The following is a 27768-nucleotide window of genomic DNA, read 5'->3' as shown; positions in this document are numbered from 1 at the left end:
AAGTTGATATTGGCAAGAAAATTATTTCCGGGGAAATGTAATTATACATCACACGCGTTAGCTGATCCGATGTAAAAACGTAAATAATTCAAATACAACTGATTTACTTTAGTTGTGGTCACTACGCTGATCATGAACGTTTGGCTCACATATAGTGCTTTATTTTGAAGGTAGGCGTGACGGAGGTCACGGTTCACTCAATTTTTTTTATACACAAATGCGTCTCCGGTAGTATGCTGGATTCTAATTGGTGAACGCTTTAGACTTTCAGCCAATCGAGATATACTTTGTTTAACTGTCGTTCACAATAGTTTCATCGAAACGCGTGTTCAAGGTGAGGTTAGCAGGTTGCTGTATTATTTTATAAACTGTTTACAGTATTTAGCTCAATTGCTTGTACTGTAAGTGTCATCCATTTTTGGAATAAATAATTACCAATTCATGCGACGCATATTTATGCAATATAATCCCCTTCGCAAGCTAGCCAGTCAAACAAACGAACAAAAAAAGGCAAGCGTTTGTTTTCCACGCCGCCCAAAGTCAAACATAATTTTTCAGTATGACAGTCGCGTGACTATTTATATTTAAGGTTTTGTTTGTACTACTATAATTGAAACGACCGTGCATGTTCTTGTCACAGCACTGTATGTTTATAAACAGCAGGGTCATCACTATGTTTTGTTTTTGTTTTTTTGACAGAGGTTTTAGCTATGGATTATTTGTGCCACAATCGTGAGCGAGCAATCATAGATTTTAAATACGGAAAAAAATATTAAGCGATCAATATTTGATTTTCAGCGGGCAATGATGGATTTGGGACAAGCGATGAAAGATTTAGAGGACAAAAAAGAGATAGTCCACCTTCTTCCGACTAAGTCTATTTGTTACTGTCGAATCTAGCGGCAATGATCATTTTTCTCTCTTTCCTGCTCATATTCGCCATGTTTCTAATTGCAGTTTCTAACAAGGCAAGCGCAATCGTGACTGGACTAAACGGCTAAATAAATGTCGTATAGCTCTTGGTGCAGCCCCCGATTGCCAATCTACATTGAGTTTACTCGCTGTTGGGAGAATTGAAAGTGAAGCCACTGACGGCCATTTTATAAATGTTATCAAATGTCCATGCACGTCAGGTCACAGAGACATAGATAAGGTTGTGCTCAATTTGATCAAGTGGAATGGATTGAATAACAATGCGCGGCAAGTGGTCTCCTGAAAAAAGGCAAATTGCCGAGATTTATGGTCATATTTAGGAGAATAATGATCAGTTAGGCGTATATTTACTTAAAATAATTTTAATGGCCATTTTGTATCGAACATTTCAGTGTGGTGAATTTGAACTGGGTCCCTGAACTGTGAGGTGCACGTGCTCCACCGAGCAACCTTTAAAAATAAATATACAGTGAACCCTTGTTTATCGCGGTAGATATGTTCCGTTACCGGCCGCGATGGCTATAATTTCCGTGAAGTAGTGCCCCACTTTTCACATTAAAAAAACAAAAAAAAAAACGTGTTTTGGAATTTTTTAAACGTGAAAAGTCTTCATGCTATACATATTATTTAAGACAAATATTACTGCGGTACACATATTTACTTAAACCATAAATTATTAAACTTTATACATCGTACAGTAGTGAACTATTCCCCTTTTCTTTGAAGTCTTGCGCAGCTGGAGTCATATTAGCGGCGGCCCAGACATTGATTTAAAGTCTAATCTGTACATGATTAAAGATTATTAAAATGGATAGTTTACACTTAAAATACCATTTTACTATACAAGAAATCTAGGTAAGAGATTTCCAACGGTCTGATGAACGTCTGCTCGTTAGTGTGTCTCTCTGCCTCGAAAATGTGTGTGCCTTTTGCTGTGTGTACGCTTGATGACTGACACCAACATGCCTGTGGGGCGGGAGTAGATTAAAACTCTACTCCACAGGCACACACCGCATAACTCATGAAGCGCACCCCGCCGCTGTTGTTGTCAACACACAGGCGGCAAACAGAGGAGCAAAGACGATGTTCACCAGACCATAGGAAACCTCTTCCCTAGATTTATTTTATAATAAAATGGTATTTCAAGTGTAAACTCTCCATTGTAGTCATCTTTGATCATGTACAGATTAGACTTTAATTCAACGTCTGAGCCACTACTAATATGACCGCAGCTGAGCAAGACTTCAAAAGAAAGGACTTCATGATGTTCTTCTGTCAGCAGTCAGCAATCCTTATTGCTAAAAGAGCTTCCATACAAGCCGTAACAACTCGCTTCGCTGAATTACCTAAGGTGATGGCAGCCGTCTTCTAATGTTCGCCTCGCCTCGTCCTTAATGTAGTGAACGGTGGATTTGTTCACTCCCAAATGGCAGGCCACAGCCGCGTAACTTCTCCCTTCGAGAATTATCACCTTCTCAGCAATTGTCATCATTTTTGTTGGCGTTCAGGCTCTGTACAAGCCGTCGCGGGAGCAGCACGCTTGGGAGCTATTGCAAAAGTTCAGGATGTAATGAAAAAAAGAATCCTTGAAGTCTTGAATCTGCGTAATGGGAAACAAAAAAAATCTGCGAAGTGGTGAATCCGCATAATGGAAAAAAAATTGTGATGTGGCGAATCAGCAATAGTGGAACCACCAAGTTTCAAGGGTTCACTGTACATTAAAAATGCAGTGAATTGAATCCTTTAGGGGGGGTTCAGCCCTCTTAAAGGGATTGCGTGTAAGATTTAAACCGTTTTTCATTACAGCCAGCAGGAAGTGCTGCAGGTGCTGCATTTACCATTGTCTTCAGCTATAACAAACATGGCCTACGGAGAAGTGCCACCCCTCATGTTATCTGATTTAATGATAACTAGACCTATGATTATATTTAAAACATACTGTTGGTCATTAAGAACACATTCATTTGCAATTTTTTGAAATTTACAATCATTTGATTTATTCCTTTTTAATGAAAAACGGTCTAAATCTTACACACTATCCCTTTAAAATAGGTGTAATAGCACCACTGGTTAACAGTCATTATTGTTTTGCTTTGTTTTTGCCTCTCGCTCATTTGCTGCAGTGTGTGGAAGATTTAGTTTTAATTATTATTGGAAAACTATCAATTGCAATTACTGTATAGCTTACTTCATTTGGTTTTCTCAATAACATAAAGTATGGTAAATGAATAAAGTATGGTAAATGAATGAGTGAAATGTCTAAGTGTCCCTTTAAATGCTCTACCATTAAATCACAATGTACAATAGAAACCTATCCACCTTGTCACGAGCAAAATTTCAGTTATTAAAAGAAAAAGTCATGTCTTCCTGCAGATACATCAGTGTTCACAATGATTTTGACAATTTATGATATATTTGTAATAAATGATTTAGTACCCTTATTTATTTATTTGTTTTACTTTTTGTTTGGTTGTGTACTATGGCATTTTTGTTATGTAAAATCTGTGATTTGGCTCCAGTCAAGTTTTGTAAAGGCTGCTTCTAACCCACACTTCCTCATTATTTATTTTCCAGGTTTTCTATCCCGGAATACACTATTGTGCCTAAATGGGTGTATTATCCACATTGATGAGGAGCCTTACAAGAGGAGCGGACAGAATGTCGGAATTTACCAGCAAGCGAGGTTCAAGGACTCACAATAAAGGCAGGGGTGCAAGACCTGCTGGAGTACGGCTCTCTAGCAGAAAGTTTCTGGCAAACCAGGCCATGATTCCTGAATTTGTGGTTCCCACCCTGGATGGCTTTAAACTCAAAGCGTATGTGTCATACCGCTCCCCAAATGGAACCGAGCCTCCCATGACTGCAGAGAGCCTGTTTGCCGAGGTGGTGGCTCCTCAGATCAGAAAAGACTTTAATGAAGGCCTTTATGACAAAGAACAACTGGAGAAATATGGATTTGAACCCACTCAAGAGGGGAAATTATTTAAATTGTATCCTAAGAACTATGTGCGTTAAAATATGCTTACTTTCTGTGGTAGAAGGCAAGACTTCTGCCGACAGTGCCTGCAGAACCCTAGCCAGTAAACACCATTCTGAAAGTTAGACTTAACACCTTTGTTAGTATCTGTTATGTTTTCCTAGACAAGTATAATAAAACCAAACTGAACTCAAATCCATGCTGAATAAGTGTCCTGACACCCGAGCAACTTCATATTTGCTATTCACCAATCACCATTGCCTTAGTTTTATATCAACACATTTGTGTACCTCTGTTCATGACAAGCAGCTGATAGTAACATTTCAACATCTTCAGATTAAGATTTCAAAAACCAATAGTAACTGGTAAGCATGCTGATTAGTTTCTTCCTGAAATGTCTTTGGAGTTACACTGATAAATGCTATGCATGTGCACTCAAGTGGTGCAAATTGGCAGGGGTACACAATTTGCAATTGAAAGATTCCTTTTAAAGACTGTTCACCAGTAAACACTTTCTATGTTTGGTCTCATTAGCCCCTGGGGCAAATTTTGACCACAAATCATCCTGTTAAATGTTTTTGATGAGTGATATCAAAGGAAACATATACAATAAATACACACACACACACACACACATACACAAAATAAATACTAGGAGGCTAAAATAATGCATAGACTGTCAAAACATGACTACTTTCTATATGCCACACTGCCGTCCTTTCTAAATGCTTACATACAGGAGGTCGAGAGGTACACCCTGCAGATGTCAATTTAGCCTGTGTCGGGCTAATTTACTGCCATTCAAATTTGGAAATATTATCAATTTTGGACATATTGAAAATCCACTGTTTTATCTTGCATTAATCCTTTCAACAGCGGCTCATGAACAGGATGTAATAGAAATGTTTGTGTTGAGACCGCCAAACCACCGAGGGGATCTAGCAAACAACTTCTGACCTTTTCAGGCCTTTCAGTGACTTAAGTGGCTTAGTCTGACTCCCATAATGCAAAGTTCTTGCCATGCATTGTGGGACTTGAAGTTGATAAAAGACTTTGATCCAAGAATTAAATGTTGCAGGAAAGCTTTTATTTTGCTGCAGTGAATCATTTTGTTTTATTCTGCAGCATTGAATAGCTAGTAATGGTTTTTTTTTTTACTCACAAAATAAAAATTCATTCACACCAACCAACCTTGGAATATATATATATATATATATATATATATATATATATATATATATATATATATATATATATATAAATATATATATATATATATATATATATATATATATATATATATATATATACACACACACACCGTATTTTTCGGACTGTAAACCGCGACTTTTTTCCTCATGATTTGAGGCCTGCAGTTTATAGTCCAGTGTGGTTTATCTGCTGTTTTTTTTTCCCCCACCAGTCAGGCAAATGTGTATCTGCTCAAAGAGTCGGTTTATGGAACAACCATTAAATAGAACTGCAAAGATGTGAATCAATGGCTGTGCTCAAAAAGAGTTTTAAAATATGTAAAAATGTAAAAATTTAAAAATGTCTAAATTGAATTATGAAGATTATTCTGTCCTTCAGAATTGCAGTAGCACCTTTGTTGTTTGACATTTGTACATAGATTTAGAGCACCCTCCTCTGGTTATTTCTAAATACTGTTTTCCTCAGTAGACGCGTGTTATCCAATGTGGAAGTGAATGAAGTCGACAGGTTGATGGAAGTCGACAGGTTGATGGAGGTCGACAGGTGAATGTTCGAGGATTGCTGATCTTATTTTGTTTAGCTTTGGACGAGAATTATCCGTAAGTACACGAGTTGTCAAAATTGACACTGTTCATCTGTTTTATTTCCAATGTCTCTAACGATAAACAAGAGTATTTTTTCGTTGTGCAACTTGCTTGTTAGCTCGAGAGGCGCTATGTGTCATTAGCTGATTACGTGTTTTCGTTTTCTAGTTTTACGGCGACGTAAAGAGGGTATTGGTCAATGGCCATTGTTCAAATGAAGCAGAGCAAAAGGAAAGACAATCTGGTTGTTTGAAACGTCGTTATCCAGCCGTCGAGCTGGCGAAAAACCCGACGCTTGGGAGTGAGGACGGCATAAAGATCTTGTATGGTAAATGGTAAATGGACTTTCATTTATATAGCGCTTTTCTACCTTAGGTACTCAAAGCGCTTTACACTAACTAGTCATTTACCTACTGATGACGCAGCATCAGGAGCAACTGGAAGTTCAGTGTCTTGCTCAAGGACACTTAGACATGGTCTTGCTGGTTGGGGGATCGAACACACGGCCTTTCGGCTGGGAGACGACCACACTACTTGTGTTTGATATACTGTATATATGATTGTATTTATAATATTATGATTGTATATATTATTTAGGTGTATTGTGTGCAATGTTCACTAAATTCATCCATCAATTAAACAATGGGAGACATAATGCTGTTAAAGAGAGGATGTTGCAGTTGGTAGACGATTTGAAAAAAAATATACAAAAATCCTAAAACTTTCTTATACCATCTTATGCCATGACACACGCACACACACCACACGCACGCACACACACAAATATATATATATATATATATATATATATATATATATATATATATATATATATATATATATATATATGCACTTATCCTCAAAATTATTCAATTATTTATTATTCAATTATTCATTGATGGAAAGTTGGTATTTAGCCTATATTAGTTTAACATTATGTTATTCACTGACCACCTGGCATTGTTTTAACAAAGACCTTTTCACTAAACCAGGCATGAGAAATATTTGTGCAGCTATGATAATATGACCCTGATAGGTTAGGGAGTTCAAGATCTCCCACCTTCAGTTTTATGGGTTTTGCCTCCCTTTGGGTTGTAAATTTCTCCACTCCAAATACTGATAAGCATGTTGAACAAAGAACTGTTTCTCTTATGTGTTTAGGTCTGGTTTTCATCTTGTAGGCGTTCACTCCCAGCGAGTGAATAAGAATCTTCACTTTTACGTGTCCCTTCACACTCTCTTAGAGAACACCCGACTGTTCTCTTAAGACTTGTGTCTTTGAAGCTTCAAATAAAGGAAACGTAAATACAAGACAATTTGATTTCCAGACTTTTTATCTTTTTCCAACTGAATCCTAAAAACTCCACAACATACCCTTGGGAATTTTACATTTGTTTTCTGTCTGTGACACACTGATTTTTTGTCTTAGTTTCTTTGTGAGTCATATGTGACCAACAAACGAATGAAAACAAAACATTTTTCAAGAGATTTTTAATTTCAGATGCAAATATGCAGTATAAGCAGGCCACTGGAAGCCATCACAGTCAAATGCATTTGCCTTTTGAGAATAACCAAACCTCACATTTTTTATATTGGCCTGTTTACTTTATTGCAGTTTTATTTCTTATCAAGTGGAGGAAAAGGACTGGGAAAGTTGGTCCAATGTAAACAGGTTTTGAAACTTTTTGCTGTGCCATTTAGAAGCATTTCACAGAACAGCACTGATACATGTAATTGTAGAACTGTACCTTCTACCCCATATTACACTTCAAAGAGCATTCAACAATGATCTGCTGCGACATGTGCATTGACTGGTGACCAGTCCCAACGCCACAAGTGAAGCATATGATCATAAAATGAACAACTAGCAAGAAGAAATGACAACGACGGCACATCATCATTGGGTGTGACAGTGTCACCAGCATTTGAGCTTGTAGATGGCAGAGCGATTCCCTCTGGGATGTATTGGCCACAGTCATCCTCAAGGGAAGTGTCAAAGCTGCCAGTGGGAGATTCATACTGTATCCTCAGGTGTCCTCCACTGTCTGTGAGGCCTTCCTCTGGTTCTCTAACTGGAGGGGAAAGAGGAGCAGGTTCCTCCAGGGACAGTCGAGACCAGTCTGCTCCATATGCAAGAGAGTTGTGAAGGATGTAGGATGCCGCAACTTGACAACCTCCTTCGTTGGACTCTAGAATTAGAGGTTGTGACAAAATATCCAAAGAATGTCAACGTTTAGCTTATCACCAAGCGATTTCATGCAAGGCTTTAACACCGCTTAAAAAGTTGCATATTTGTGAATTTGTTGTATTTTAGCAGAAAGTTATCAACAGAACCAAATAATAGACTTCTGTAGTGGCTCATGTACACAATGGAAGTAATTTCCCCATCACTACACTATACTGTATGCCCCTACAATTTGAGTTCGACCATATTTCTCAGTGTATGTCAAGTTTTGTTTTCTCATTTTCAATCCGCATATTTGTGTGTGTGTGTGTGTGTGTGTGTGTGTGTGTGTGTGTGGGGGGGGGGGGGGGGTCAACTTATACCCGCATACCTCAAAATCAGACAAATTTTCTCCACATATCTGTGTTTAAATAACATTAATTCCAATGCAAAATAAGTCATATGTATGGTGGCCAACTGGGGCAAACATGCTTCAAATGCAGAACATGAACAAAATTGAAATGAGGCAAACAAACGAATTAAAAAACAACTTCAAACAAATAAATTACAATTGTAAACAAAAAATGCAAAAGCAATAAAAGAAACACACAGCAAGTAATATATGCTGCATTCACAAAAAAACAAACAAAAAAAAAAACAGTCTTCCAATCTTTAGAGATTGGGTGAGAAGCTCGGTCATCCAGAAGGGGCTGTGGTCGAGCCATTGCTCCTCCGCGTTGAGAGGAGTCAGTTGAGGTGGCTCGGGCATCTAGTTAGGATGCCTCCCAGACGCCTCCCTCGGAAGGTGTTCCGGTCATGTCCCACTGGGAGGAGGCCCCGGGGTCAACTCAGGACTCGCTGGAGAGACTATGTCTCTCGGCCGGCCTGGGAATGCCTGGGGCTCCTCACGGAGGAGCTGGATGAAGTGGCTGGGGAGAGGGAATTGTGGGATTCCCTGCTCAAACTGCTGGCCCTGCGACCCGGCCCCAGATAAAGCTGTAGCTGACGGATGGATGGTTGGTTTACAAATTTTGACTCCTGAAAGTAGACTTCACTGCTCAAGTTATTGTCCGAAAGCAGTATGGGCACTGCGCATGCGCTGTTAAAAAAAAAAAAAAAAAAAAAAAAGAAGAAGCTCTTTTGCGCAACTGCAATCAACCCTATTGAAACGTACTGCCACAAATGCTTTCTCCACAGTTGGTGTGAATGTAGCGCAAATCTGATATTCTTTTTTAGTTATACAAGTTTGGCAAAATGACTGTCAGTGTAAATAACCATATGTTCAAAAGTTACGGTCACGTTTCATTCTGAAATTTAATTCCTGAATGTAACTTCCGGTTTTTGTGTTAGAAACGTTTAGTTTTTTTGCACTTCTGGTGTCGCGATATAGATAAAAGGTAGCTTGATTACGTTGTTGGCACAAAGCTTTGAGTTTGCACGTCAACAAGCAAGTCCCTCCAAAGAGGCAAAAGGTGTGTTTTGAATACAGATTTCATTTCATGTATATTTGTTTATAATTGGAACGATCTTTTATTAAGTTTACATTTTTTATGTTTGATGTTGTACATGTTTGAATATTATGTTTTTAGCTCTTATGCTGAAGGTGAATATGGCGATCAAGGTATGGAGTTGTATGGACAAAGTTGCTCAATAATAAACGGAAAAGAAAAATCATCACTGCAAGCGTCAACCTTGGTCGGGGGGTCTGCTACAGTCAGAGAGTTGGACAAAACACAAACGCTTCTTAATTCTTATTCCACAAAAGGTAATACAGTAATCCCTCATTTATCGCGGGGGTTACGTTCCAAAAATAACACGCGCAAAGTGAAATCCGTGAAGTAGCCAGCTTTATTTTTTTATTATTTTACAATGCAATACTAAACTATAGAATAAAACCAAAAACCAAAACCTGTTTAAAAGCCCCAAATTTGTTTAAAACAATCATTTGAATATTGTAATACAAAGTTGGAAACATCACACGTATTTCACAGTCCCAGCTATGCCTCTTCGTCCTGGACCCGCACATTGTTATGAGTAATTGTTTAAACTTTTTCGTTTTCTGAGCAAGAAGATTTTATGGACATCGAATTCAAGTGAAGCCTGTTATATTATAACAATACACTTGAAATTTCAATTTATTCCAAAAGAAATCTAGGTAAAAGTCAGATTTCCAAAGCTGCGCATTTCTCCATTGCTGTCTGTGCGCACACACTATATAGTGTGTGCGTTTGCTCTCCGCACGCCTACGAGTCACGTGATCGGCTCCCAGAAACCAAGCTGTCAATCAATGTGCTTACTAGCACGTTCGCACACTGCAGTTAGAGGAGAGACACAGGAGACGAAAGCAAACTTTTGGATCCTCTTGCCTTTTGTAATAAATTGACAAGTGAAAAAACAATACAGTACAGCATCGATATTTTATTTAGAGACAAGCCATTCAGAATTCAGAGCACAATGCGCTGTAAAAAAATATATCCACACTGTAAAAAATCCGTGGAGTAGCGAACCCGTGAAAGATGAAACGCGATACAGCGAGGGATTACTGTATTAATCAGAATGCCATTTGGGCTAGATTTACACTGCAATGCTAAATACTCAATTCAGATTTCTTGTGAGTGCGTAGTAGAGGGAAAGGTAAGGTATTTGCCCATGGCATTTGTGCCGTAACAGCAACATCTCCCTCACACGTTTGGAGTAAGCAGCTTACTTTGAGCGAGCCAGAAGATAGACACATATGCACACGCAGAAAATACACTTGGTATGAAAAAACTTGGGTGTGGCATTGCGCCCTTTTACTTACCCATGGCTTGTTGACAGTGAAGTATGTGAAAGTCATTGTGCATGCATGCTGCCAGCAGCAGATGCTGGTGAGTCGGATGCCATTTTAGCCTCCACACTCCACCCCCGACTGAACTCTCACTGAAAGGCTTCTGCATATTTCGGCCATCCCACAAAAGAACCTTCTCATCATAGCTGTAAGTGGAAAAAAACAAAAAACAAAATACCCACAACGAGAAAAATATGCAATGCAAAGATACATTTGAATAACGGAAGATTACCTGCCAGTGGCCAAAATGTGTTCCCGATGCGGGTTGCTATGAATGCTGCACACCCCCATTGAGTGCCTTTGTGACAAATGACATATTGTCAATGGATGTGATCAAGTTCATCAAAAAGAAGAGTGCTATTGTTTACCTTTTACTGATGAAAGTAGGGCAGGAGGGAGCGATCCTGAGGTCCCAGCCTTTAAGCTTAGAGTCATCTCCACCTGGCAACCCAAATACAGTGGGCCCCCGTGTTACGAGATTAATCCATTCCGTGGTTGTGGTCGTAAGGCGAATTCACCGTATGACGGGCTATCCAAACCTATGTTAAATAGCTAATGCTTTTAGAACCCCAGATAAAAACATCAAAATTGTACATACATACTAAAAACTGGTACCAAAAGAGTATAGTAAGTGCTACGTATATATAATATACACGTATACAATCAGAAAACATCATAAATAAAAAACATAGAAAGATTTACCTTTGAGTGCCACTTTTTATGCCCATATTCCCTAATAAATGTTATTTCCAGCATCATTTCCATATAAATCATCCTCTTACTTCTCTCTTTAACATCACTAGGAATCTTGGGACACATGGCTAAACCTTTCAACGCTGAATTTAGCAGTAAAATGCACTATAAATACGGTTTTGTAACCACTCACAATCGAACAAACCTTTACCATTCCGCCATTTTGAAACAAGTGAGGCCGACCAATAGCATCTCCATGAGGAGACGCCGAAAAATAGCAGACCAGAATTGCAGTGACGCGTTGCAGGGACAGCAACTGAAGATAAGTGTATTTACCTAAAATCGCCTGCAGATGGAGACAAAACAACACAAATAGAACCAAGCCCCTTGGGTCATGACCGTTATTTTGGGCGCAAAACCGGAAAAATACAATAAAGAGGGGATAAAAAAAACTCAGTATTCTACATCGCAACACGAAAATAACATAAGTCAGGGACGTTGTAACACAGGGGTACACCGTACTATGTCGTAAGGCTCATCTAATTTCTTGGGCTGCAATTTTCTTAGGTCCTTCTCCATTTGCATGCCAGCAGTGGGGGACCGTCAAGGCCAGCAAGGCCTTCTCAGCTGGACAAATATAACCTGACATTATTATAACTATAATGAACGACAATAATAACTACAATAAAAGTCAATTTCTTTTCAAATGTATTTTTAGTTAATATGAATATTTTATATGTAAAATTATTCTCCATTTTCTGTTCTGTTCGTGTCACATTATATGGTTACATATGGTTACACTCTATATGGTTACACTCCACCTAAGTGCTGAAGTTTTAGTCTAGAGTTTTTAGCCAATTACAATTCAGCTAAAAACTCCAGGCAGACTTCATGTCTGCCTGAGTCCGGAGGCACTGGGCATTTGCTTGAACAGTATGAAGGCTTCTGTGCAGTGTGCAATGACATATTGTGTACGGACCCATATTTTGTTAAACAGCTGCAATAGCCAATAGACCAATAAAAACGCCTTCAAAAACCCTCACGTAGAACGTGTCGTAACTGTACGCTCACTGCAGGAAGGCGGTGCTATATTGATCCACCATGTAAAATAGAATGTAATGTGCTGTTGTGTCTTTGTACAACACACTGTAATTTCTGTTTTGTTTACATTGAAATTTTAGAAATTCAGTGCCATCCAGGCTTTGAGTTCCTCTAGAACAGGGGTGTCCAAACTTTTTGCAAAGTGGGACAGATTTGATGTGTTAAAAATGTAGGGGGGCCAACCTTGGCAGACGTTCTTTACATATAGCAGCAATTAATTTAAATACATTTCAGCGAGCCGTTGTCTGTTTAACATTTGCTTTTTTATTTTCATTTCGGCTATCTTAAGGATGTGTTTTGGTTCATTTGAAACATGCATATCAAAATTGAATTGACATAAAATATTGAAATTTAATATTCACTTAACTTCACTGTTTTTTAAAACTAACTTTTTTGTAACAGTTGAAGAGAAGTATTTGTACTCTTGGAAATTACATTTGAAACAGTTTAATATTTATAGAATTTTTAAACAATAACAGAGAAATGAACAAGTAATCGTCATATCAATAAGTGCAGGGCTCATTTAAAATATGAAATTATTAACTATAAATGTTGATTGGATCTTTAAATAAATGGTTATTATTCTGGAGTGAGAAAAAAAAAAGTTTTCAGACTTATCGTGAATAAAAAATCACTTGTCCGCATGAGTGTGATAGGTGAAACTGAGATTCGGAGTGCAGGACAAAGGCCATGGTGTGGCTCTATGGCAGTAGTATGGCTGCGCAAGATGTCTTGTGAGAGTCCGATAGCCGTGTCCTCACACGGCTCTTATTTAAGTTCATAACCGAGAATGTCTTCTCACTCAAATACGTCGCTTAGCAAGCTTAGCATTTTCTTACCAAATGCTCAAATCTCTCGGAATTTATCCAGCTGTCGGTAAAAAGTCACACTGCAGCTCAACTTTCGTTCTTTTGTTGATTGTCGCCATTTTAGAAAATTAGGGGCTCATACAGTCAACTACTCATATACTAATTTCCTGTTCCTAATTGAGTCTATAGATGGCAGGATTTAGCAAAAGCACAGCATTTAGTAACAGTGCTGCTGCCCAATGTATTCATTCTCCATGCGGGCCAGACGTTATTGATTTTGGGCTGTCAAATTCATATTTATCAAGAGCCACATTGTAGTTACGGTTTCTGTCAGAAGGCCAGTACGACTGGGAAGTCAGATACATTTTAAGTGTATTCGTCACTTATTTACGTGGTTTTGAAATCAGAGGTCGGGAGAATCTGTTCAAGAGAGACACTGGGAACAAAAAAAAAAGTTTTTTCCTCACACAAATTTTCCAAAAGTTGGCAGATACTTGCAAATTTGGTATTTTATCAATAAACCTGATGTCCAATCAGCGGCGGGCCGGATCTGGCCCCCGGGGTTTGAGTTTGACACCCGTGTACTAGAATATAATTTGCTTTTAGAAGAGCAGATATACTATAGGTGTTTTGAGGGAGGGCACAACTTGAAATTACATGCTTATTTATCTTAACACTGGATTAGTTTGTTCCTTTTTCAAACATGACAACTTCTGAGTAAGAGTTGTGAGGAAAACCAGTCTGAATAGGGTGTCTATACCTGTGTAAACCAACTGTGTATCCCAATAGGAGAAAGCTGAGATCCAAGCCTCAAAGTCGTGGGCCTTCCACTGTGACAAAATCTTTGGGGGACCTTCGTCCAAAGACAGCACAGTGACACAACCTGAAGAGTCACTGCACACCACCCGCACATCACTGCTGCTGACACAAGCCATAGGGTATAAATGTACCACAGCGATTTACTATAAAAACAAGCTGGGTGTGCACCGCAGTCTCTTACCTGTCCATTCTTCCAGTGGACCAGTCTAAAGACAGAGTCAGCCGGTTTGCTCCCAGCCCAATATTGTTTAGAGTCTGCAGATGGCTGCTGCCTTCCTATCGAATGCACAGTAATCAGTGTAGATAACCAATCACATCAGAATCAAAGGACAGCCTAAAATGTCATTACATTGCACATCTACAGCTGTGCTGTTTTTCAGTGCTGCATGTCTTAATAGACAATCACGGCATTGATGCAGAAATTGTCACATTCCTAACCTGTCCAAGTGCATACAACTGCAGTTCTCCCGTGGCAGCAGCCAGTCCCAGCACGACTTTTTCCGACACAGGCACATGACACCTGAGGAGATAATTAATTATTCGAAGGGTTTGTGCTACATCATGATGTGGTCACTGTCAGTCAATGACTGACAATATACTGCCAAAGTCCAGTTAGTAGTGGCCTGTGTTTAGGGTGATCAACTGGCACATTCTGGTTTTAAGACTCATGTCCTGAGTTGGAGTCGGACCCACCAGCCGCATTGCTTTGTCCCACTGCAAATGTACTATTTGTTTTTGGCGAATGACTGAACTGACACAAGACTGAAAAATATTTAGGGGTCTGAAAATTTCTCTACCTCATTAATAGGCTATTTACGGTCGAGAGATTGAAACTTGAGGTTTGCAGTTTTACATTCAATGGCTTAAAGTCATTGATTATCCAAATACCGTAATCCCCCCAAATATAAGACACGCTTTGTATGTAAATATGTAAGCATGGGTACATCCTATCAACGATAACTTTTAAAGACTTGTTTTTTTTCCCCATTCGTCACCATTCGAGGAAAGTTGATCTGTTAGGCAGTTTTAACGCACATGTGCATTTTTATATCGGCCGTATTCTTACTTAAAATAATTACTGGAACGGGACAAGCTAGAGGGTGGACGCCAGTTAGATGTTAGCAGCCAGTGCCTGTTGCACTGTTAGCTCATGTTAGCTGAGGTTGTTACCACATTACTTTCAATAAAAGAAACGAGTATACTGAACCAACGTCTGAGTCCTCTACACATGAATATTACTAAAACGGAGAGGATCATGTAAAGGTTATGATGTCTCCAGCCCAATTAAAGAGTGGAAAGCTATAGACCCTGTGTGCACTGGTTAGAGCACACGGAAAAGTATTCCATTTGACTCAATGTAATGGTGGCCTTTTGGCATTAATACAATATCATAAACTTGGTGGAACACGGATGGTGCGCTACTTCGGGTATTTATAGCAAAATGATCTTGAGTTGCGTCCCGAGGAAAAGGAAAAACAACTGTTCTGAGAGCATTCGAGGTTACACTGGTCTGGCATTCACTAACCACTCATAATGTGGAAAATCTGAAACACACATAACCCACAACAAATATATAACTTACAGATATGAACACAAGAAATTATAAAGAATTTACAAGGATGAGATTTGTTAAGTTTAGCTATAGTTTTTACATTGTAGACAAATTGTTGGTGCGTCCTATAGATGATAACATAGAAAATATCAGAATTTGACCCTAAGTAAAACACACTGATGCGTCTTATATTTGGGGTACTACAATAATTGATTAATTGCAACAGCTGCACTACAAAGCCATCAAAGATATGGAATAAAGTAAAAAAAAGTTAAAAAAAAAAAAACAAAAACACACTTGACTGAATCCATATGCTCTTTTTCTTGTCATGGTTCACCACCTAGTGGCCGAATGGATGATAGTACAATATATAGGTGTTTAAAAACAAAACATTGTTTTTTTGTAGTAAGGCTTTCTTTAAAGACTATATTAATCCAAGGAACGTCCGGAAAAAAAGTTGTGAACTTCCCAAAAAGCACTTGAGCTGTATTATAAAAGAATAAAACCTGTCATTGCAAACGATAGGTAGTGGTTCAGTTTTAGATGTTCAAATTAGAGAGGACAGTAAAGTACAAAAAGTGCCCTGACTGAAACGCAGCTAGTCAAGAAGCAGCAGCAGCAGGTGTAAACTAACAAGGAAGTTATTGAACTCTGTTGAAAACAGGCAGCTCCACTCATCATCAGTTGTGAGTGACTATTAATGTAATAGCTAATGTACATATGTAAAATTATGTAGGTGTGAACTAAATGGTATTTAATGTTTGTTGATCTTATAAGGTAATGATAATAGCAATTGCTATTTTGTTGGTGTCTAATATTTCATGTGTAAAAGATAATAAACTTTGAGTATATGTAGTATATACCAGTGGTCCCCAACCCCCAGTCCGCTGACGGTCCGTGGATCAAATGGTACCGGGCCGCGTGGGCTGCACCCGAAATAATGTTTTGGAGATGATTTAGTTTAATGGTACGCGTGCACCGAACGCGAACGAGGCGAAAAAGCGGAGCGTTTTGTATTGTAGTCAATGGAGTTCGCGTGACTGGGCGCGAATGCACGTCGGGCAACGCGATGGACGCAAATGGAGCGACGCAAATGGCTGCGCACAGTCACGAGAAGCGAATTTTCGCCGTTCGCGTTAAGTTATTTTTTATTTACTTTTTCCGCGTTTCGAGTCACCACAGCCAATCAATTTCGGGAACATTGAACGGCTCACGCCGGGGGGCAGGAATGAATCATGGCGGCCGCTTTGCAGTCACCGGGGGTGATCCAACACGGCCAGCTGAGCTTTCAATACGAAACAGAGCCAAGCAAGAGCCCTCACCTGGCTTGTCGAAAGGCGGAAGAGAGAACTTGGGGACAACTGGTATGTGCAGCGTTTGCTTCACTTAACAGCTGTTGAACCGTAGTTACTGTGCTAAGCTAACGATAGCGCAGCATTGTCAGTACAATATTTTAGCACGGTCTCGGCCACTTGATTGCGACATTGAAACTTTTATTTTTTGGCAGGCAAGTATTGCCGCAAAGAATAAAGGTGCTGTCGGTGAAAATGTTTTCTCTGTCACGTACCACAAAAGTGAAAGTTCTCAGCAATGCTCTTCTTTCCGGATCTACCGTAAAGTACACAGCAAGCTCGCTCCACCCCCCCTCGCCTCGCCTCCCCTCCCCTTCCCTCCCCTAGTTGATAGGATAAGCGATTTTAAATAATTTGATAGTGACAGCCCTTCTACAAAGTAGACAATTCATAACAAGGGTTTGCTAATGAAAGCCAGATCGTCCATCAATAAAGTTGAAAAAAATCATTTTGTTTTAATTGGCCTGAAAACATAACCCTAAATGTTGTGCGAGTGTCATCAAACTATATTGAGAATACGGCTGAAGAATTTTACATTTTACAAATTTACCTTGACATTGAAATGCAGTAGCAAGCAGTTTCCAAATCTCAAGGCTACAACTTGGCTACAATTGTTTGCTTGCAGTTTACATAATGCTTAATTGGTAGAATTCTGTGAGGTTGTTTTAGTCAACACATAAAAGATTGCTAGGCAAAGTGTTAATTACATAAACAAATCTGCATGGAGTAGATACTGTAAACTGTCATATTAATTAATAGTTTATTAACCTTTTTTTAGGGTGAGCTCCACCAGACCAAAACCTTCTTGTACAGTATAGTAAAGGTGATGGACTTTTTTTGTAATAAAGACCAGTATATAGCTTGTGTAAAAAAACAAAACAAAACATGAAGGACATGGGTGGTATTTGAGGTGGGGAGGGGTTTCCAGGTATTTTTCAAAATTGTTCATGCCAAAAATAGAAAATACAAATCATTGTCAGCATCAACGCGTTAATGATCAAAGGAAATCTTAAAAGTTCTTACCATTTCAAATCTAAAATTGCAGGTGTGTCTATGCGCTGTAGCTCTGTGAGAGGAGGACTCAAAGCCTCTCGCTGATATTCAAAAAGGTACAAACGACCAGTCCGGTTGGGGGCACCATGTTCTTCCCCCTGCTACAGGGAAATAAATGTAAATGTCAGTGCAAATATTAATCACTGTTGTTACATTTAGTTGAAGAACCCATACCACTCGAATTGTCAAATACATCTAATTTAGTCCAATTAGAAGCTAGTCTTCTTACGAACAGAATACCAGGCAAACATTTGCAAACATCCTTAAATGCAATGGTTTTAAAAAATATATTTTAAATTGTTCTGAATTGAAGAATCACACTTGTCGCAACCCAATGACATGATGAAAAATATGGAAGGGTTGACAGTCATTGGTTTAAAAAAAAAAAAAAAAAATCAAAACCATGTTTTCAAATTTTGTTTTTCAAAGTCTGGAACTTTTATTCAAATAACAGCTTTGAACATCTTGGTACATTGCCAGTCAGCCAGAGTAGTACAATACTTTACAGTGCAGTACGTCTAGAGTAAACTATTAAATTTATTATTTTTTAGTTATTATTTGTATGGTGTTCCGACTTCGGATTACACCGTGTCTTAAGAACGGATCCACGTCGTATGTCAAGGACCCCCTGTATGTGTAACTTCCAAATAAGTATCAAACCTTGAAGCCTTGTTTATATACTGCTTGTATTAAAAAAAAAAAAAAGCCCACTAAACAGATGTTTGACCAAAAATGATGAATAATCGTGATTAATAATTGTGATTTCTATATTGACCAAAATAATCATGACTATTATTTTGGCCATAATTGTGCTCCCCTATAACATATCAATGTCATAAGTTGGCTGCTAGCGCCACTCGTTGCGAGTGATGATTAATGCAAAAAAAAAAGAAGGGGAAAATACATGACAAAACATCTGGTTTTCAATATGTCCAAACTTTAATGTATTTTCAATTTTCAATGGCAGTAAATGAGCTCGACATGAGCTAAATTTGACATCTGCAGGGTGCCCCTCTCAACCTCCCGTTTGCAAGCATTTAGAAGGAATGGCAGCATGGCATACTGAAAGTCATCATGTTTTAACAATCTATGCAACATTTTAGCTTCTTAGAGGGTTTTTTTTTTTGCATGGTTTTCTTTTGACTTTGTCCTAAAAGTCATGGCAAAGACCTTTCAACTCTGGTAACAAATCTACAACACATTAGCCATGCTATTAGATTTGACAGACACTCACATACAATTCTGGGACATAATCGTACCATTCTTTGACATTATTAGTGACGTATGAACAATAATTTTGAATGGACAAATAGGAATGGGTGCATTGTCAAATTGCTCATTTCAAGCGAGTATTTCTATCTCAAGATATCTACAAAATGAATGAATCAAATTGTAAATTTAAGCTGACATCAAATCCATGATATATATATTAAAAAAAAAAAAAAAACACGAATTGGGCTTGTTAGTAAAAAAAGGACCATAAGGTGAGGGTGTTTCCAAACTTTAGACTGGTACCGTGAACAAATGTCAGCTTTTCAAAACCTAAAAATGAATGGAGACTTGCTTGATTAGTGCCCTACTGAAAACTATGGTGGGCGACGCGGGCAAACTGGCAAAATGCTAGGAACACAGGAATGAGGAGAAAAAAAAAACCTGCAAGCAAAATAAGCAAACATTAAAAAATGCAACAAAAATGCAATCGCAAAAACTAAATGAAAGCAAAGTTACAATAAAAGAAGCAAATACATAACAGACCGCTGGGATGTTTATTGCTACCATTCCTATTCCGACAGTACTGCCATTTTTTTTTCAAAAGCGCAGAGACGCATTGTCACAACGGGAGTGAAAGGGTTTAACTTTGCAACCTTGTAATGTTTCTGACTACGGTATCTGTGCAGCACATTTCTTAGAGTGCTTGCATTTATGTTTGCAGGTGTCCCAATCTCAGTATGGCTTTTTGTTTCTTTATTTTTCTGTACTTTTTAAGGTATCGACATTTGGTTTTCGTGACTGCATTAAAACAAGTTTGCCTTTTTTTGTCGTTGGCTGTTGTTTTTGTTTGTTTGTCTCATTCCAGTGTTAGCAGCTTTTTGCTAGTTGCAGTGCGTTTGCCGTTTCGGCCACTGAAAAACAATTTTACAGAAGCTCGACACTCACGTCTTTTTGGAGCTGATAAGTCCCACAGGCCAGGAATCCGTGGCAGCTGGAGACAGGGCACCATTCAACCGCGTCAGCACTCAACTCTGTGTCAAACACTTGCAGACTGCGGGTTCGTGACTTCCAAGCCATGCCCCACTATACATAATGTTACGGCGCTGGTGCAAAAGCTGGAGAGCGGCTTATTGTGAACTTTAATCACCAGCGTTTCGACAGTAAAACAAAGGGATACCAAGAAAAAGCAATGTAACGTTCGCCTAATAAATCTCAATAACCGATAGCAGCTAGCTTTGACTGCAATAGTATATTACTGTATTTAATGCAAGTAAGCATTCCACATGAGGATGAGAAACACAAGTGGACAACAACCGAGGAGCTTATCAGAAGACGGAATAACTGGAGTTCGGAAGGTCTAACGCACGTTGTGTTCTTACTCCGTATAACGTAAAGGATGCTGGCGTTCTGTGTGGCTCATCAGCGCCACCCTTGTTTCCGGTGTGTGCTTCACACCATAGAACAAATTAGCTTGAAAGGTTGTCACGGTAATGATTTTGTAGTCCGGGGTGTTCAAACTTGGACCTCAAGGGAATGTACTGCATATTTTTCAGCTTTCTTTCCCCTGACACCTCTGATTCAAATGATCAGGATAGTTATCAGGCTTCTCCTGAGCTCGCAGATGAGTTGATCATTTGAATAAGGTGTGTCAGGGAAAGACATCTAGAAAAAATCAGGATATCTGTCTTTAAGGATGGGATTTGGACACCCCTGCTTTAAGGTAATCTTTGTGTATTTTTGAAACAAGCAATAAAATCATCTTTATAATAAGTATGTATATCATAATGTGTATTTTATAGAAATGTTTTGGTCTCATTGGGTAGGCTTCTGCAATAGTAAAGGCAATTTAACCAGGCATTAATTTAAAAATTAGTTAATCTACTTCAATTAGAGTTGTTAACATACTAAACACTTGCATGAGATTTTTAGGGGATACGATGACGACTTTATAAAGTTTTGAAAACCATGTGTGCACATAAATCAATGTCATTTAACAGATTAAAAAAAGAATGCAAACCAACAAAATTGATTAGTTACCTAAACCTTTTGTTCTATTTTTTTTAAACAGGTACATAAACGTTTGGACTACACCTCCAAGGAACAGAACTCAGATACACTAAATAAACAAATTACGTACACACATGAAAACATTTAAACCTTACTCCAACCAAAATGAAGCAGAGTTGGTTCATTTTTCCAAAATATCACCTTTGGAACTTGAAACTTGCAATGCCATACAATTTCAATGTAGATTTGAAATCAATTTGTTATTCAACCCTACACATCACCTGACAAGGTTTGAGCCAAATTTCAAACCCAGAACCTACCATGCTGATTATGGGTACCCAACCAAAGACTAAATAAATTGAACAGTTAGGATGCTTTCCTTTAGTTAGTTTTTTTTTTCCTTAAGAAAAGGAGAGCGCAAACAATGCAGGACCATAACAAACATGTAAATTCAGTGCGCAATGAGGTCAATCTTGACTGCAAGCTCTCTCTGCAATTCACCCCTGTAATCTCGCTCTCTAATCATCTCCCGCTGAATCTTTCTTAACTGGAATTTGGGAGGGTTCATGATATCCTGAAGAGAAGATGCACTGTGTAGCTTTGGCTTTTTTGACGAAAAGAAAAAAAGAACTGAAAAGAAACACTGGCATCAATTGAAATTAGTAGTTAGTGCAATTGACCAACCCCAAAAGCCCAATACAGTATTTATGAATTAAGGGTTAAGTTTTGAAACAGTTGGAATCTTTTTCTTGAAACGACATAGCTACAAATTGCAAATGCATTGTAAAATCCACATTGCACAAGCTTTTACATGTCAAACTTAAAAACAACAACACCACCACCAACAACAACAAAAGAAAAATCTTAAAAACCTGAATTGCTAGAAAAAAGATGCTTGGAAAAAAAAGTAGCATCAAAAATATATTTGGGGCATTGCCTGCCCAAGCCAATGTGGAATTTGAGGCAAGATTTGACATGGATTCCCCAATTCATTGACGATACACACACATACAAGTTCAATTTTAACATTGTTTTTCATTCATAAGATAATTACACAATTTATAAAATGAAATTGAACATTCACAATTTCATAACTTTTGTTACTCTCAAGGCGAGTGACTAGCTGGAACACCGTATTTTACTGGGCATACCAGGATAATTTAAATATGCTCACCAATGTCCATACTTTATACCACATTGTAGAAATCTTTAAATCCCGACTAAAAACACATTTATACTCAAAAGCATTTAGTTAATGGGCCTGTCTGCAGTTTTCTTCTTTTTTTTCCTTGCCCCCTTCTCCTGGAGTGGGGGCAAGCTAGATGGTGAAGGTTGACTTGACCGCCCCCATTTGGCCCTGCATTGATCGACCATCGCGGGTTAAGGGATTGACCGTCTGCGGTCCATTTGGTTGACTGCGGGAAGATTCCTGCCCAATGGCTTTGCCTGCTGTCAAATCATCATTGCACTATATAGCACAAAGTTTTCAGTCATCTATATTGTGAACCTGTATTTGTCTGTTATGTGTATCTATTTGTATTTGGTACATGCAGCATCCACTTCAACCTGTGGGCCTGGAAGGGGCTCCTCCCACCTGTGGTCCCTTCTGAAGGTTTCTGATTTTCCCCAAATTGGGATTTTTGAGTTTTTCCTTCCCCTTCTGGGGGCTTTGACAGGGGATGCTGTTGTGTACCTTACACCGAAAAGATGTCTCTGTATGACTTCTTTTTTCGAAAGAAGTCTCAACATGACCTCTTTTCATCTGTGAAGCCCTTTGAGACTTTGATGATTCAGGGCTATACCAATAAAATTTGATTGATTGATTGAGTGATTGATTTATACTGTATATAGTAAATCCAGACTAAATCAAAATGACCTTCATTTGTAGTTATATTAATTGGGTATTGATATAAAATTGAATCTGAACTGTTCCATATACATTGTACGTAGTCAAGATATACCAGTGCAGCTTCCCAACTTGAAATACATTACTATTTATGCATAGAATTTTCTATTGATACATAGAAAATTTTATCTTGAACTTATTATTTTGGTCAAGATTTTTTTTTTTTACTGTACTATTCTAGTTTGGCAATTCAAGAGGTTTCTATCATTACATTAGTCACTGGAATGAGGCGTATGAAGTGCGTTTAGATTACATTTGTAACAGTAGGAAAAATATACAATAACATAAGCGTTATTGGAAATACCTAAGCATTACTTAAGTTTATATGACAGCCTTTACATTTGTTCATGTTTCACTTTTCTCCACAATTATTGAGAATGTCACTGTTTTTTACATTTAACAATAAACAATTAATGTTTTAACCTGTTTGTATCAGACCTTTCCGTTTTTATTACTAAAATTGTGTTTATTTCACGTATATTTAATCATGGAATGCCTTTTTCTCCCCTACTTAAAGTGCCACTATCACCATTGTATAAATACATACTGTACACAGCAACTTGGCAGGGACTCAATAGTTAATACAACAGTGCAATAGCCACCTCTATGCCCAGGTAGTGTCAGTGATTTTAAATAAATTCATCTTTCTGCTCTTTGCCTGTAATTTAATGGCTTCAAGTGTTGCGAACTTTGTATATGTTTTTTGAACTTCTTTGTTGAAAATTTGCTTGCATTTCATTTGTGTGGCATTTTTCTTTTCCGTTTTTTTTCTTTCTTCATTCATTTGCGACATCCCTGTGTTTATATTATTCTACCTGATGCAGCACATTTGTCACTGTCAGTCACGGTACCAGCCTGACTTATGTTGTTTCAGCCCGCAGCATCGATCCTTTGATTCTGAGGTCACTTCACCTCATTTACCAAAATTCAAAGAGTTGTCGAAAATCTCGCGGTAAGTTTTTAAGTAACATATAATTTTTAAAAAGAAGTGTCGATAATCTAAAAATTGTGATTTTTTTTTTGCAGCGTGAACAAAATAAAGAAAATATTTAAAAAACTGGACACTTTATATCAGTCATTAATGTATATTACAAATTGTGCAAAAATCATGGACTCAAAATTGTCTTGTGGGATTTGTTTCCATCAGATCCCCATTAGCTAACGTTACCTGGCAGAAGATATGCAAATCCACAAATGTGATTTTCTTTGTGCGATGGAACGCTGGGGAGTCTTCATCTGAAAGTGAAGAAATGGTTGACACATTTGAGTCAGAAATGCTTCTCATCGGCTCGAATACTTCATGAGGGACAGACAAATCTGAGGGGTAAAAAAACCTTTATATAAGATGCAATAAATCAAAACCCTTGAAGCACATGAAATGTTAAAATAGATGCAAACTCAAATTTCTTTGCCAGGTAGACATCAAGGCCACCGTTCAGATAAACCTAACCATCATTCTCCATCACAAAAGAAAGTCAAATTTGCAATCTCCCACTGACAAGCGTGAAGGGAAATATGATTCCAATGACACAGAAAATGAAAACAAAAAACATGTGCTAACAGCAATTTTGCCTGTTACCTCCACCACACAGTCCAAGGTTTTGAAGGGTGCACCATTGTCTCATCCAGTCCTGGTAAACTAGCAACAAAAGCACCTGAAAATATGAAGAGCATGTCAGACATTCCTCATATTACAGTATTTTTGTGATGCCTGATTATGTACAGTAAAATTGGGCAATTGTTACAGAACGTTGTTCAGGGACTAATTCATATACAGTAGGGACTGAAACTATGCAAGACAGCAATATTAATGGCATTATTAATAACATGTTATACAGCATAAAAAAAAAAAACAGCTTTCCCAAGGAGTACCTTTGGGTCTTTGGTTGGACTAAATCTACAATTCTCTGAGCAACAACAAGGTATTGAGGTAAATTAGGTTTCTCAGATAGTAGATTAATAATTGAAACATACAATGTGTTGTCAGATGACGCAATTGGAAATCTGATATTTATTGGGAAAAACTACTTCCAGATTAATTAAACTTCCTGTCCGTGTGAATAATTGCATTGTGTGTGATATCGGTTTCATGGCACATTAAGCCTTCCTCAACTGAAACACAGCACGGAGGGGAATATTAGTTCTTGCTTGGTAGCCATTAACAACCTGATGTCTACATTATTAACAAAATATCAAACTACAAACTGGAACCCAACTGGAACACAATCTTATTAATATTAGTACAGTACTACTAACTCTGTGACCGCAAATAGCTCGGGAAAACTTTCTCTGTTTAAATTCGGCTTTAAGTCACACTCCTCAAAATCCCTTCTTGTGAATGACCTTATTAGAGATCACAATCTTAAAGAGTGTGGTCTCCGCGAAACCTGATTAAAGGATAATTAATTCTTACCGATAAATGAGGCCTCTCCCCCAAACTTTGTGGGTTCACACATTGATCGTCTCTGTAAACACGGTGGTGGTGTCGCCCTAATTTTAGAATCTAGTCTCAAACTTAACCCGAGCACTAATCATACTTTCGAGACAATTGAGGCTCTTGTTATGCAATCCAACTCCTCGCTAACATTTTATTTGGTAATTATTAACTGTCCTCCTGGTCCATATTCTGGGTTCTTAGATGAATTTCCTGAACTCGTGGTTGATTTGGTAACTCATGCAGATAATATATTAATTATGCGTGACTTTTATATCCATATGAACTCCCAGTTGTAGCCATTTATTGTAGCATTTCAAGGAATAATCGATGCATTTGGCTTTACACAGATAATAGAAGCAGCAACACACCGGAATGGCAATATCTTAAATTTACTGTTAACCTGTGGCCTCACAGCCTCAAATGTCACAATTTCGCCGTTTACTAATGCTATGTCTGATAATTATCTTATAACATTTGAAGTCTTAGCTCAGTGTGGTCTTATTGACCACACCCAAAGTTATAAGAGCCGTAATATTAACTTATTCAACCACTGCTGCACTTTCTGAACCACTGCTCCTGACAAGAGCTACTTTTCCGTCTTTCCTTGGTTCAATCAAGAAGCTCACAAACGATTTCAATACGGTTCTTTTAAATTCCCTAAACTCCATAGCACCGATAAGATTTAAAACTCATCCACAGAGGCGTACTCCATGGTTTACAGATGAAACCCGCACATTTAAACAGTTGTCAAAAATTTGAGTGCAAATGGCAAACAACCAAACTCGAGGTTTTCTGTCAGGCTCGGTGCGATAGCTTGCTGAAATAAAAAGAGGCTCTGAGATTAGCTGAAACAAAATATTTTCCCAAAATGATCGGTCTTAATGAATACAATTCTCAATAATTTATTTGATATGGTAGCTACGGAAGTAGAACACAACAGCAGACTATTCATAGCTCCGCCCATTCAGCACACGATTTCATGCAATTTTTTACTCGGTGGAATCAACTAATAAGGGACGAAATATAAGACGCAGCGCCGATTACCCTCTCAGGTTCTGTGATTGCCGATGCCAGTTTGGACAATCAGGCTAATTAGAGCTCGATAAGCCTGTCCCAGTTTGATGTAGTACCCCTGGAGTGTGTTACTCGCCTGGTTAATGCAGCAAAACCGACATCCTGCATGCTGGACCCGCTTCCAAGCAAACTCATTAAAGACTTGTTTCCGATCTTAGGATCATCTCTCTTGAATATTATCAATTTGTTGTTGTCCTCTGGCATTGTACCAGAAGCTTTTAAGACTGCTGTCATTCATCCACTACTTAATAAACTTCACCTCGATACTCGATCCTGAAATTCTTTCTAATTATAGACCAGTGTCACATCTTCAGTTTAGTGCGAAAATTCTTGCGAAAGTTGTAGCACACCATCTTAGAGACTACATGGCTGATTGATAACAGTAGATTTGAACTCCATCAGGATCTAGGGTCAACCACTCAATTGAGACAGCCCTTGTAAATGTGACAAATGATTTTCTCTTAGCCATGGATTCCAACCTCTCATCAATACCATTATTGACTTTAGCGCCGCATTTGACACTATTGATCATCATATACTAATAAAACGTCTTGAATTATGTGTTGGTATCTCGGGGTCAGCACTTTCTTGGTTCAGATCTTACATCTCAAACATGACGCATAGTGTCTCATGGCAATGCAACCTCTGAATCTTTCTCCATTTCGTGTGGTCTCCCACAAGGGGTCAGAACTTGGTCCTTTACTGTCTAAAATCTACATGATCCCTCTTGGTGATATACTTAAGCATGTCATTAGTTTTCATTGCTTTGCTGATGATACCCAACTATACATGCCTTTAGAAATAACAGATCTGTGTAAGTACTGTAACGTGGAGGTCTGCCTTGCCAAGATTAAACAATGGATGTCTTCCAATTTTCTGCTTTTCAACTGCAGTAAAACAGAGATGTTAATTATTGGCCCTGCTCATCATCAGCACTTGTTTAAGAATACCACTTTGAACCTGGACAATTGTACTATTGCCCGAAGTGGCTCAGCAAAAAACCTCGGCGTGATATTTGACTCAACTCTCTCTTTTCAAGACATATTAAAAACATGA

The 27768-nt window shown here is 38.3% G+C and overlaps 2 protein-coding genes and 1 pseudogene across 2 annotated transcripts; 2 read left to right on the top strand and 1 right to left on the bottom strand.

Moving 5' to 3' along the window:
• Positions 1-225: 225 nt before the first annotated feature.
• Positions 226-4105, top strand: mrpl41 (mitochondrial ribosomal protein L41). Its single transcript, XM_088423714.1, has 2 exons — positions 226-334; positions 3508-4105. Exon 2 carries the CDS (start codon positions 3541-3543, stop codon positions 3946-3948), a length of 408 nt encoding a protein of 135 aa, XP_088279840.1. The 5' UTR covers positions 226-334; positions 3508-3540; the 3' UTR covers positions 3949-4105.
• Positions 4106-7180: 3075 nt separating this feature from the next.
• On the bottom strand, positions 7181-20677 carry dph7 (diphthamide biosynthesis 7). The gene is made up of 9 exons (XM_088430613.1): positions 20234-20677; positions 18047-18177; positions 14558-14639; positions 14301-14395; positions 14061-14218; positions 11066-11138; positions 10930-10995; positions 10671-10843; positions 7181-7895 (listed from the first exon to the last, which is right to left on the bottom strand). Exons 1-9 carry the CDS (start codon positions 20363-20365, stop codon positions 7486-7488), a joined length of 1320 nt encoding a protein of 439 aa, XP_088286739.1. The 5' UTR covers positions 20366-20677; the 3' UTR covers positions 7181-7485.
• A 304-nt stretch (positions 20678-20981) lies between these two features.
• On the top strand, positions 20982-26665 carry LOC148430209 (uncharacterized; annotated as a pseudogene).
• Positions 26666-27768: the final 1103 nt, after the last annotated feature.

The sequence above is a fragment of the Hippichthys cyanospilos genome, chromosome 1 (genome assembly GCF_059441005.1).
Source record: "Hippichthys cyanospilos isolate Australia breed blue-spotted pipefish chromosome 1, RoL_Hcya_1.0, whole genome shotgun sequence".
Lineage (NCBI taxonomy): Eukaryota > Metazoa > Chordata > Actinopteri > Syngnathiformes > Syngnathidae > Hippichthys > Hippichthys cyanospilos.
This window is presented reverse-complemented; position numbering and strand designations above follow the sequence as displayed.

Bases quoted from the DNA above. Each gene is read 5' to 3' on its own strand.
- mrpl41 (XM_088423714.1), top strand. From the start codon at position 3,541: ATGGGTGTATTATCCACATTGATGAGGAGCCTTACAAGAGGAGCGGAC.
- dph7 (XM_088430613.1), bottom strand. From the start codon at position 20,365: ATGGCTTGGAAGTCACGAACCCGCAGTCTGCAAGTGTTTGACACAGAG. The intron at 18,178-20,233 runs GTGAGTGTCGAG...ATTTCCCTGTAG, and splicing joins CTTATCAGCTCCAAAAAGAC to CAGGGGGAAGAACATGGTGC. The intron at 7,896-10,670 runs GTAAGTAAAAGG...CTCTAATTCTAG, and splicing joins TCACTGTCAACAAGCCATGG to AGTCCAACGAAGGAGGTTGT.